The sequence below is a fragment of the Notolepis coatsorum genome, assembly GCF_963971535.1.
Source record: "Notolepis coatsorum genome assembly, chromosome: 3".
Lineage (NCBI taxonomy): Eukaryota > Metazoa > Chordata > Actinopteri > Aulopiformes > Paralepididae > Notolepis > Notolepis coatsorum.
The window spans coordinates 196,728,488-196,741,711 of NC_140167.1; the positions used below are offsets into that span (position 1 = coordinate 196,728,488).

The window sequence follows — 13,224 nt, forward strand, 5'->3', positions numbered from 1 at the left end:
GTTTGGATTAAACCAAGTGTATGCAGTGATGCTGATGTTGATGCTTTCCCAGCGGAACACAAGTTACTTATCGTTACACGGGTAAGTCATGTTATGCACGTTAATTAAGCTATGTAACGTTAGAGCGCAGCCCTTTAGCTTGCTAACGTTAAGGTAGCAGGAGCCGTCGGCCAACAAAGATTGTTTCAACAAATGGATTCACAAAATTGATTATCATCCAAACGCTATTGAAGCCTCCCGTGACCAGTACGTAGTCCGTACTCTTAACGCGGCAATGTGAGCATATGCGCTACGTTATATACGTAAATGTGCGCTAAGACTCGACGGTACTGAACCAGATTTATTTTTTGCATGATTAAAAACGATTGCTCGAATGTCCGTTCGAAAAACCCTGGCGAACGTTCGAAACCCAAAAACAGGCTTGGGGACAGCCCTAACGCACACGCACACACACACGCACACGCACATACACATACACATACACATACACACACACAGATATACATATACTTCGCACCTTGGGCATGGAATGGGCTACAAGACCACCATATCCACTTAGATACCCTGGTCTCTCTTGGCAAATTGAAATCTCTGTTACATAACTTATGACAAGAAGAATGTCGCTGCCTTCTGTAGTCGGGCCCCCACTGCAAACCCTCAGTCATACACTTGTACTATCATGTACTGTAGGCTATTCTGTTTTTGTCTTTTATGTTTTTGTGTTTTATGTGATGTATTGTATACATGCACTTTTATTGTGTTCTTGTGCGATGTATCGCAAATTTTATTGCTGTGTGATGTCATCTTGAACTCCCATGTACACAGATCATCAGATGACAGTAGTAATCTTGAACTCCCACACAGATAACGGTAGTCATCTTGAGCTCCCGTGTACTGTACACGGATACAGTAGTAATCTTGAATGTGCTGCCTGTCTCTCCACAAAGAGACCTCTGCTCTGGGCATTTACATTGTAATCACCCCAATCAAATTCTGTTCTATTCTTAGATCAACCGGGGGTCATAATTGAATCATCCCTCGATTCTGTCCAAATCAAATTAGACTCGGCTTAGCTGTGCAGGTTTGGGATGAGATCATCTCCCCCTCCTCATGCTCACTCCTTCCTAATTCCAAAGTCCCTCTCCAGTGTTATTGTCTCTCTCCAAAGGGACCGAGTCATGCTTGGCAGTTAGCACTGTGCTCAGTGTTGCCAAACGACAATAACGGACGGTTGGTTTGTGGGGCGTGGCCTTATCTGTGTTACGACGATATGCTGAGTCATCAGAGCAGCGGGACTGGTCCTGCAGCGCTGTTCGTCTCTGTCTCTTTGACTCTTCGTCACTGCCGTCATTTGTTCGTCACTGCCATGCCATCAACGCGCTTAACCCAATTCCATTGCCACGGTAACTGTCGGAGGCTGGTTGCCATGGCGACAGCCTTAGCCGCTCCGTGTTTTGTTGTCGAGGAAGGAACTGCTCTTCTCCAGAGCACCTGGATATCCTCTCATTATACAAGGCACTCCCTCTGGCCAACTAGGTATCTTATATATAGTTCATACTCGACAAACAGCGAGCATCACATCCTTGAGTTGTTTTTGTTTGATACAGTACACGTCACCGACCGTCCAGTCTTTCCACATGGTCTTTGTCTGAATGATGGACGTTGGCAGCAAAAGTATTTGGACGGCTTCCATTGTCTTACAGCAATATTGCAAATAGTCTTCCGCCTTGATTTGAGGATGACAAGTCTACAGATGGCATAGTCACTTTTGCTTATTCATTTGAGATCTTTAAGCGAGGCTTAAAGCAGTCCATATGTACATGACACGTCGTTCCAACCTTCACGTGTCCTTCGCGTGTCCTTGCTCTGGTGGACTGGTGGACAAGCTGATCGAGCTGGGTCTGAGCTCCGCTCTGAGCGCCTGGATACTGGACTTTCTGAGTGAAAGGCCCCAGGCGGTCAGGGTGGGGGGTCAGACCTCCAACACCATCACCCTGAGCATCGGGTCCCCCCAGGGCTGTGTTCTGAGCCCCCTGCTGTACTCACTATACACACACATGACTGTGTGGCCAAGTTCAGCTCCAACTCCATAGTGAAGTTTGCGGACATATACATATGCCCGATATGCCCTACTTTGATTACTTGTATTATTGCACAATGTCGTTCTATTGGATTCTCATTATATTTATATTATTATTATTGTATTATTGCACAATCGCTGCGGGCAAGACCCCCCCACATTTACATTTACATTTACATTTACATTTAGCCATTTACTGTAGCTGACGCTTTTATCCAAAGCGACTTACAAGTTCTGTACGACAAGCCATCAGGAAGGGCACAACTCTATCAGCTGAGCAACAATGTTCATCAAAGTGTTGAGTGCTACAGTGTAGGTTAGTTTATTAGGACAAGTGCATGACCGTAGGGTTAGATTTTTTTTCTTTTTTTAATTCAGATAATGGTTGAAGAAGTGCGTCTTTAGTCGACGGCGAAAGATTGGACGTGTTTCGGCTGTCCTAACTGGGGTGGATAGTTCATTCCACCATTGTGGGGCAAGGACTGAGAATAGGCGACTTCTCTTTGATGACCCTCCCGTAGCTTGGATAGGAGTGGGTCTGAGGCGGCCATTTCATTGTATCCTTGTATGCCGTGACAATTAAAACTCTCGACTTGACTTAACTCCAGGTGGATGGGCTGAACTCGCTCCACTCTGTGAAGGCCACGCCCAACCGCTTCACCAAGACGAGCCAGGGCCGCAGCTGGAACACGGGCAACGGTTCCCCCGACGCCATCTGTATGATGGTCGACAAGCCCGGCGTGGTGCTGGTGGGCTTCTGTGTCTACGGAGGAGGAGGCATCCATGAGTATGAACTGGAGGTGCTCGCTGACGATGTAAGACCCATGGAGCGTTACCATTCTGCTCATCTCCTTCAGTATCCCCTCCATATAGAACATCCCCTCTATATAGAACATCCCCTCTATATATAGAACATCCCCTCTATATAGAACATCCCCTCTATATAGAACACCCCCTCTATATAGAACATCCTCTCTATATAGAACATCCCCTATATATAGAACATCCCCTATATATAGAACATCCCCTCTATATAGAACATCCCCTCTATATAGAATATTACCTCTATATAGAACATCCTCTCTATATAGAACAGCCTCTATATAGAACATCCCCTCTATATAGAACACCCCCTCTATAGACGATCTCGCTATATAAAGTATCCCCTCTATATAGAATATCCTCTCTATATAGAATATCCTCTCTATATAGAATATCCTCTCTATATAGAATATCCTCTCTATATAGAACATCCTCTCTATATAGAACATCCTCTCTATATAGAACATCTATATAGAACATCCTCTCTATATAGAATCTCCGTCAGCTCTGGGTGTCTCACTGTTGTCCTCCATGTCTCCCTGGGGGTCTCACTGTTGTCCTCCATGTCCTCCGTCAGCCCTGGGTGTCTCACTGTTGTCCTCTGTGTCCTCCAGGCCCAGACGGACCACCCGGGGGACTCGGCCCACTCCCACAGGTGGACGTCTCTGGAGCTGGTGAAGGGCACCTACAGCACCGACGACTCCCCCAGTGACATCGCTGAGATCCGCCTGGACAAAGCCGTGCCACTCAAGGTGACACAGATCTACTCTGCCTCCTGAGATCTGCTGACAAACAGCTGCTAGACGTATACTTTTTTTTTTTTTTTTTTTTTTTTATCCCAATGTTAGTCGTTATGCCAATTCCCAATCCCCTTCCTGGTCGTTGCGCACTCTACCCCCTACCGTCGGTCTGGGAGGGCGGAGACTATCACATGCTTCCTCCGACACATGTGTACCCAGCCCACCACTTCTTTTCACCTGGCAGCGTGGACTCTCACTGGGAGAGTGTAACGTGTGGAAGGGTCACACTACCTCTCCCAGATCCTTCCCTTGCTGTGCAGGTGCCCCGACCGAACTGTAGGAGTCGCTGTTTACAACGACCAGGACCCACCCATGCCGGCTTCCCACCCGCTAACACTGCCAATTGTGTTAGTATGGACGGTCGGCCAAGCCGGAGGCACCACAGCTGGATTCGATCCCACTGGCTCTGTGGTGGTAGACAGACGCTTAGTCTGCTGCGCTACCCGGCCGCCCCTACTTTTTATTTTTAATATTGCCCTTGTCATGGATGTTTAACTGATTGTATTTTATGTTTTGCAGGAGGGGGTGAAGTATGCCGTCCGCCTGCGTAACTATGGCAGTCGGACAGCCAATGGGGATGGCGGTATCACCACGGTGCAGTGCTCTGACGGCGTGGCGTTCACCTTCAGCACCTGTAGCCTGAGTAGCAACGGAACCAACCAGACCAGGGGACAGGTCCCCCAGATCCTCTACTACAGGTACAGGTACAGGTACACGCGCGCACACACACACACACACACACACGCACACACACAGTTCTGGTTACATGCAGTTGCTTTTGACTATATATATATGAGGTATATTTGCTTTCATTCTTGATTGATTGATTGAACATTTTATTAACGGATTGCAGAATGGATACAATACAGTACGGCTCAATACACACAATTGTTAAGGGGATGCAGACCAGAGAAAGACTTTCGTCTTGTTTACATCAGGGTCCCCCATTTTCAATCCATAACATTTATGACATACACGACATACAGATCTACAGTACTGTTACATCCAGACATTTATGACATACAAGATATACAAATATACAGTACTGTTTATTTACAGACAGAGCTTCTAAAAGAGAATATATACATTTGAGGGGTAGGAAACATTGGGGGCCAGTTTCGAATTGCGGCCTCCCGTAGGTGCTTTTTTACAGTGGTTTTGAAGGTGGGTAGGGATTCACATTATTTTACGGCTGTGGGTAGGGCGTTCCACATTGTTGTGGCATAATTGTGAAACGTGTTTAGTCCCTGTTTGAGCCGAATCTGGGTTGGACACGATTTGTGGAGCTCCCTCTGGTGTTGTGGTCATGGTATTCACTGACCTTTGAGAAGTATTTTGACATGTACATGGGTTAACCCGTTGTAAATCAAAATATAGGTCCTGTTTTTCTACAGTGTTTATAGACATTACGGAACATTACGGAATAGCAGTGTTGGTCAGACTAACACGGACTAAAATAATCTGTATAAGCTGCTGAATGAAAGTGGAGGAAGACTAAGCTCCCAGTTCACTGCAATATATATAAAGAAGCCATGACTGCCTATAACAAAGCAATACTTTAAAAAAAATTGATAATTATTTTTATTTTCATTTAACTCATTCAGCGCCAGCGTGTACCCCCATCCCTGCTGTCTCTGGGCCAGCTTTTCGTGGGCGTTTTCGCGATATTTCATGATCTTTGCTGAGCTATTGTATATATTCTATATTATGCTATGGAGACAAGAGTATGGCTCATTTGACAGACACTATTTGTAGTACAACATGTAAAAAAATGGTTTGTTTCTACATACCTTTGTTCGTTCACAATTCCAATATAAACATTGCCTCGTTTCACTAAAATCCAAGCTGATTTCCTGGAACGCGAGTTACAGAACGTTTTCTGCGGGTATGCGTAAATCATGTTTTTTGCTCACCTGAGACGCATTCTTTCCAGGTCAAAGGTAAACACATGGCCTTGTTTCTTCACAAAGCCGGGGGGGGGGGGGGGGGGGTGGGGGGGGGTCGTTTATCCGAAGCAGCAATCATATAAACGCATGTTTCGGTAAAGTCCACGTAAAAAAAATACGTTACTTTTGTTTTAGATGTACTCCATTTCTCACGTCGAGTCCAAACGTGTCTTGAATCAGAACAGGATCAATACATATAGCCTTCATCCGTCTACTTCATCTGCTCGGGCCAGACTATATCACGGAGCCGAAAAGGTTTCTTCATCGGTCGATTTGGTTATAGTTGTTTTACATTTTACCAGGAGTGCTTGGTCCAACATAGTCCAACATCATAGTCTGGTGGAAACGCACATTATCATCCATAATCATCATCCATAATCCGTTTAGTCTTCTTCATCATATATCCAATAGTTCGCTCGCCATTGCAGCCAGGTTACTATTGTGTGCTCGGGTCAGACTATATATATACCATGGAGCCGAATAGGTTTCCTCGTCGGTCGATTTGGTTATAGTTGTTTTACATTTTACCAGTAGTGCTTAGTCCAACAAACGCACCTTATAGTCCATAATCATCATCCATATAATCCATTTAGTCTTTTTCATAATATCCAATAGTTCGCTCTAGGCGATCGCGATTCTCGAACGTGTCCTTCTCACTGCTACTCACAACGACTACCTACCGTACTTTTCGCACTATAAGCCGCACCTGAATATAAGCCGCAGCAGCTAAATTGAATGATGTGTACATATATAAGCCGCACTGGACTATAAGCCGCAGGTGTTTTAATGTTTAATTACCATATGTAATTAGCATTGGGACACAATACTGTCGGACAAATAACAAGAATTAACTCATTTACAAGTTGTATTAAGTTGAGCAAATAAGGGAACAGATAAATAACATTTCAATGCAGTCAAAAAAGCTATATTTAGATTTTTACATTTTCGGGTTTGGTCACGTCGAGTCACATATAAGCCGCACCGTTATATAAGCCGCAGGGTCGAAAAATGGGGAAAAAAGGTGCGGCTTATAGTCCGAAATTTGTTGTTTTGGGGGCTGTGGGACCGGCACTAATAACACACTAATAGCTGGCCCATGATGTTCATAAGGTAGGCGATACTGCCACCTGGTGGATTTCGATCGTCATTGCAATTCCAACATTATGCCAGGAGGCTCCGGGGGACTGTGTAGAACGGGGATCAAAGGGTTTGGCGCTCAACCGCTGGTGAGATAACCCGACTTTTTTTTATTGGAGCTGAATGAGTTAACAACAACACAACATCAACAATAATAATAATAATATTGACAAGACAATAAGAAATAATAAATACAGACCAAAACTTAACTAATAAATACAAAATACCAAGTAAAAAATAAAAACAACACAAAAGACAGACATTTCCAGGATTGCCAGGCCCCATCTTGTTTCCCACGTTGAGTGGTAGTTCTTTTGATTATATATCAGGCGTTTGTTATTCCAAATGAATTTAGATATCATAGTTTGAGTCTTGCGCCAGTGGTCTATTGGAGGAGGCAGGGGGAGCATTGAACTAAAAAAAATTATCCTAGGTAGTATTTAAGCATTACATCACACGCAGGAGTGGTTTGTGACCAATAAACCATGCCTAGGGGTGGTTGTTAGGCCCGAGGCGCAGCCGAGGGTCGTTAGACCCCCCTAGGCATGGTTTATTGGTCACAAATCACGACTGCACGTGGTGTAAAGCTTTTATACAACTGCCAGATTCATCCAACCTTATTTCTATACAATAAACACACATTAATCGAAGATTTATTGAAAAAACCATCCGCCAGAAAAAGTAGTTCCCACAACTCCATGTGGAAGCAGCTTGAAGTGCATCCAACCAAACTAACACATCCAACTGTGTATTATTGGAATGATTGAGAGAAGTTGCCTCATGTGGAAGCAGCTTGAAGTGCATCCAACCAACTAACACATCCAACTGTGTATTATTGGAATGATTGATTGAAAATTTTATTACCAGATGCAGAATATAAAGTAGGTAAAACAAATTAAAACGTTTTCTTTGCCCTATAGGAAAAAAACGTTTTCTTCGCCCTATTTTTTTATTTATTTCTTTTAGCCTAAACTTAACCAGTTGGAAACCAGGGGTACAGTAATAAAATTAGCAATCAACCAATCAATCAATTCAATAGACCATGCTCACTTAAAACAGCGCTGCTTCTCTCTCAGTCTGACTCCCCCGCTGTTGCAGACAGGAGTGTGTGTGTGTGTGTGTGTGTGTGTGTGTGTGTGTGTGTGTGCGTGTGTGTGTGTGTGTGTGTCACAGTGTGTGTGTGTGTGTGTGTGTGTGTGTGTATGTGTGTGTGTGTGTGTGTATGTGTGTGTGTGTGTTTGTGGGTACGCCAGCGTTGGACAGTGAGAGTGAACGCTGCAGTGCAGTCAGTGGGGAGGAAGTAGAAATTTAAATCTATCAATTAATCAATCAAACAATCCGCGATTTTTCTTTTGTTCTAGATAGACTCAAGACCCATCAATTACATCATCCAACATTGTTTAAAGGGCTAACACATTCCCCTTGACAGAATCGCTTGATATTTAGTCGTTTAGTCGCCATTAACATATCCATTTGTAAAGATTATTGGCCACCTTCTTGTGATCCGGCGGAGTGATGTGATGTGGGTCGGTTGTGGGCGGGTCCTGGGCCAGCAGCGTGGATTGTTGCCAATAAAGACGTGTGAATGGCCAATCAGAATCGAGAAATTTGCATGCCGTTGTATAAGTTCATTTTAATTATGGATGCTCGGGCCGGTAACGAATTAGGAAGGCTCGACCATCTATCCAGGTCCTGATGTGTTTTATTATATGTGCCAGTGAAGTTAAATTTAGTTGTCTGATTCAGTGTTGGAAAGATCTCTATACCTAAGTACTTAAAATGTTCAACTATGGGGATGTCCGCCAGTAGTTGCACCGCTTTGGCCGAGTCATTAAGAGGTAGACAAGCTGATTTGGGCCAGTTCATTTTGAAGCCCGATAATTTACCGAAGTCATCACTTATATATAAGTAGCTTTGAGGCTGATTAGGAGGGATCTTCCATGAAAATTAGTAAGTCATCCGCATACAGAGCAAACAAAGCAATACTTTTTAAAAGGAATACTTTCTTTTATCACAGAGAAAGCTGAAAATTCTAGAATATTATTCTCCGCCATCGACCAGCTGCTCAACACCGCCCCCACCCCTCCACAGTCCTCTGCATCAAATATATAGAATATCCCGCTATCGGTATCGGTTCAAATGTGAACCTTTTGAGTGTGAACTCTTCGGTCTTCTCTGACCTCAGCGGTGTCGTCTGTCTGTAGGAGTGAGTATGACGGAGACCTGCAGTCTCAGCTGCTGAGCAAGGCCAACGAGGAGGACAAGAACTGTAGCAGGGCTCTCTCTGTGGTCAGCGCCGTGGTCCGGGCCGCCAAGGACCTCCTGCACAGAGCCTTCGCCGTGGACGGTAGGACCGGGGCGTTCATAACCCGTCTCATAGAACACCTGTTTTGAAAAGCACCTTGGAACAATTGGAAAGCTTGACACTGAAGAACCGTATAACTGTTTTGAAAGGTCTTGGACAGCCTGCGTATTTGCATTTGTAAAGACAATCCACATTTACTTGGGAGTGTGAATGTCTTTAACTATGAATGAACACTACACTCTTAACTTACCATCGTGGATGATGACGTTTGAAAACGTTCTTCCTCTGAAAACTAAAAATTTGGTTCTATGCTTCTTCGTCTGAGGTATTTAACCCTTTCACTGCCACACGACAGATGGAGCATCGCCGTCGGTTGTGTGATAGTAAAGGGCTAACCTTCTGTATTGTCACAGTGAAAGGGTTAACCGGCTGTCGTGTGGCAGTGAAAGGATTAATAAATCCAAAATAGCACGCCCTCTTCTCATCAAGCAGATACATTTTTTGGTCTTCATCAGGGGCCAAACCAAACAACTGGTGTTGGTCAAATGTGATGGTTTTATGACTGAATGTGTCCTGTTTGTGTCCAGCGGAAGAGATCCCTGAGCTCCTGAGCTCCTCCAGCCTGTTCTCCATGCTGCTGCCTCTCATCCTGGCTTACATCGGCCCTGTCGCCGCCTCCGTACCCAAAGTGAGTAGGCAAACTTAAAGGGGAACCGCACCCAAAATCAAGAATTCCAATATGTTATGTCACACGGCCTAGTTCAGTCAGTATTTGTAAACCTGAGTATAACTCTCTCTGAGAGCCAGAAAACAGAGAAGTAAGACGTGACGACTTCATCATCACGTATAAAGTCCGGAGCCCGCTCCATTGACGATGAATGGGAGACGGAATTTGTGGACCCACAGAATATTATTTAAAATGTTTCCCCCTTTTGTATTACCCAAATTAGCTTTATTCTATAGTAGTGGTCTTAGTTCTGTATCAGAAAATATACCCATATTATATATTCAGTGCCATTGTTACAATCTCTCCCAATTCATTGTCTATGGAGCATCTTCAGACTCTATACCTGATGACATCACAAATTGAGTTCTATTTCATCCCTCCTGGCCGCCAGGAAGGTTCTCATGAATCCTGGATGAACGCCAGTGCGCTCGTCACTCTGAATCCTTGTGAATGTGTGAGAAGATTCTGTAGGAACCGAGCCGCTGACCCTGGAAGATATACCCTAGCTCGGGTCATCCGGGGTCACACGTGACTGTGTTGGTGGTATACATACTCGACCTGCGCAATACGGAAGATTCAATGCTTTAAGCACCGCCTCTCACGGTCATCCAGGATTCATAGAACCTCAGTTACATACGTAACTATCATTTTAGTACTATCGTTTTTGGATTAGGGAGAGAGTTGTTCATGTTAATTAACATTTTTGGACTGTCTTGATCATAGCAATAACACAATAACATGTTTGAATTCTGAAAAATGGGCGTAGTTCCCCTTTAAAGGACTGGAGATCTTGATCTGCCTGTAAACGCCTGTGTTATGACGTTGAAACCTACCTTCTTTTCCTCCTCCAGGCTGCAGTTGAAGTCTTTGGGCTGGTCCAGGAGCTGCTTCCTGCCGTCTCCGCTCTCAACCAGAAATATGCCCCACCCACCTTCAACCCCAACCAATCAACAGACAGCACTACAGGCAACCAGCCAGAGCAGGGCCTATCGGCTTGCACCACCTCCAGCCACTACTCTGTGATTGAGAGTGACCACCCTTACAAGCAGTCTGGAGTCACACAGTACAGGGTAAAGTAGATCATCCCTGTTAAAGGACCACGCCAACATTATGGGAAATGCGCTGACTGACTTCTTGGTATCCATCTTCTTGTCTGACTCTGTAGAAGACAACATTTCCCATTATGACTGTCAAAATTGGCCTAAAATGTCATTAGGCTATTCCTTCAAAAAACAAAACAAAAAAACATAGGTTCGATTGTGGTTCAAATATCTATTATTGCGCATTATGTAAACAAAATAAATTACCTTTTAACGCTTTCAGCGCCAGCCGTTTTAGCCATCCTTGTACTCATTGTGCCACCGCTGTAAAGGATAGGGATTTTCACTGTGCGTCGCGGTGTTTGCAGGGCTATATCTTTATTCTATATTATAGCTATGGAGACAATACTATGGCTCATTTGACATTAACTATCCCTCGTTCAACATCTGAAAAAGAATAAATTCTTTCATGTATACGTTCGTGTGATCCTGGCTAATTCCTGGTAACTGTGTTATGGAGCGATATTTGAATTTAGCTAAAAGCATTCGCGTTTCTTGCCTGGACAGTGACACGCTACTATTTCCAAATCAAAGGTATATAATAGGTATTATGTTTCATCATGAATGCATGAAAGGGGGGAGGGGGGGGGGGTCGTTTTTTTATGCTTTGATCGCCAGTAACGGCATTCTTTTTGTATACTACATACGTTGATCAGCTGGATCGATATGAAATCATTGTACGATCAAGGTGAAATTGACGTCGGATAGTCCTTACCTTTGATCAGGGTTATTCCAAAAAGAATATTCCAATTGTCTGATCGCGATTTCCAGTATTGATGTCGATCGGGTCCCTGACATGAATGCCTCAAGTGTGCTGAACGTGTTTCAAAGTGATCGGATGAAGCGATTTACTTGGCTTGGTCTAAATTCTCCGCCCGGATGAAATTAGATGTGACACACAGTGTGAAATAAGGTTTCAAAGGGTGGGTGATACTGCCACCTAGCAGGATGTAGCCGGTATTGCACTCTCTGGATCTCAGAATGATTTCCTATGGTAACACAGAGGTCTGTGACACTGCATATAATAAAGAAAATCAAATAAAAGAAAAACAATGAAAACCCGAGAAATCTCTGGGTTTTGGCACTCAACCACTGGCAAGATAACCAGAGAAATCTCGGGCCTGGCGCCCAATGTGTTAACCATGAACCACAATGGTCAATATTCCCAATTACAAGACATAAAGTTGTGTTGTGTGTACAGTACAGCGATGTGTGTGCATGCCAAGTAGAGATGAAAAGTAGTGCATGCCAAGAGAGAGAGAAAGGGCTCAGCCTCTCGCTCACTTAGGGCATGTGTATTTAGTTGTTACTTAGTTACGTTGTAACTTATCCTTGTGGTGCAACCGCTTTGATTGTGCACTAAGTATTTAAGTTATTGACATTCTGAGTCATGTTTTGCTATTGTCTATTTGGTGATTTGGAGGAGAGAGACAGGCACTTTGTGTAAGACCAGTTCAATCTATGTGAGAATCATTGGTCGTGGATGAGGATGAGGAAGGCTAACCAGGGATGGAGCCGTGCGCTCCAGGAAAAGGAATTTGGGGCCCGAAGGTGATCTGTTAGCTAACGTAAACAAAGAAGCATCAAATCTTTTTTTAATTAGAGCCCAAAGGTAACGCTTAGGGTATTCATAACTTTGTTATCATGTTACTAACATCTGACCACTAAGCAGCTGATTCAACACCAATCAAGTGTAAAGGAGGCTAAACATAGTTGATGTTAACGACGAGGAGAAGTGCTCGTCTTCTTCCTAAATATCTCATTCCATGATATAAATGGTGCATTTACATAGTGCTTTATATCTCAAGACAAATCCAGCAAGTCAGCTGTTGCAACACAAAAAGTTAAACCAGGGCAAATCAACAACATTAGCCACATTAGCAGTGAACACAATCAGCCAACCTAACATTACCTGAGGCTCGCACAAGCTATAACGTTATGTAATACATGTTCACCACATCTAACCTTAGCTAACCCAAAATTTGCTGCCTTGAATTCTGTAACGTTAATCATTCATCGATTGATTGCTTACCTCATGCCTTCACACAATTTTCCTTTCAGTAAAGCAAATAACAAGAAATCCTTTGATCAGGTGAAGTAATCCAGTTGGAGAGAGGAGATTTGTACTTCTGCAATTAAATAGCAACTTGTTGACTTGCAGTGTTATTGTGACCAGATATGAGAGGGGGTTGTAGCCCATTCATAGGCCTTTCACACCGGGAATAATTGGTTCGGAACATGACTGAGGCTTTAGTTCGGCCTTCTAAGAAAACACTGAGCACGGATTATTCATGTTCCGAACCAATT

The 13,224-nt window shown here is 43.9% G+C and overlaps 1 protein-coding gene across 24 annotated transcripts in view; it reads left to right on the plus strand.

Annotated features, from left to right (window-relative positions):
- Positions 1-13,224, plus strand: part of mycbp2 (MYC binding protein 2) — a 253,033-nt gene that overhangs the window by 144,223 nt on the left and 95,586 nt on the right. For 14 of the 24 annotated variants that reach the window (XM_084309692.1, XM_084309678.1, XM_084309674.1 and 11 more), the window contains 6 exons: positions 2,689-2,895; positions 3,517-3,654; positions 4,222-4,412; positions 8,990-9,132; positions 9,678-9,778; positions 10,669-10,887. In XM_084309692.1, coding sequence (XP_084165818.1) covers positions 2,689-2,895; positions 3,517-3,654; positions 4,222-4,412; positions 8,990-9,132; positions 9,678-9,778; positions 10,669-10,887 — 999 coding nt within the window. The remainder of the gene's footprint in view (positions 1-2,688; positions 2,896-3,516; positions 3,655-4,221; positions 4,413-8,989; positions 9,133-9,677; positions 9,779-10,668; positions 10,888-13,224) is intronic. The other 10 variants (XM_084309680.1, XM_084309688.1, XM_084309684.1 and 7 more) reach the window with 2 other exon arrangements.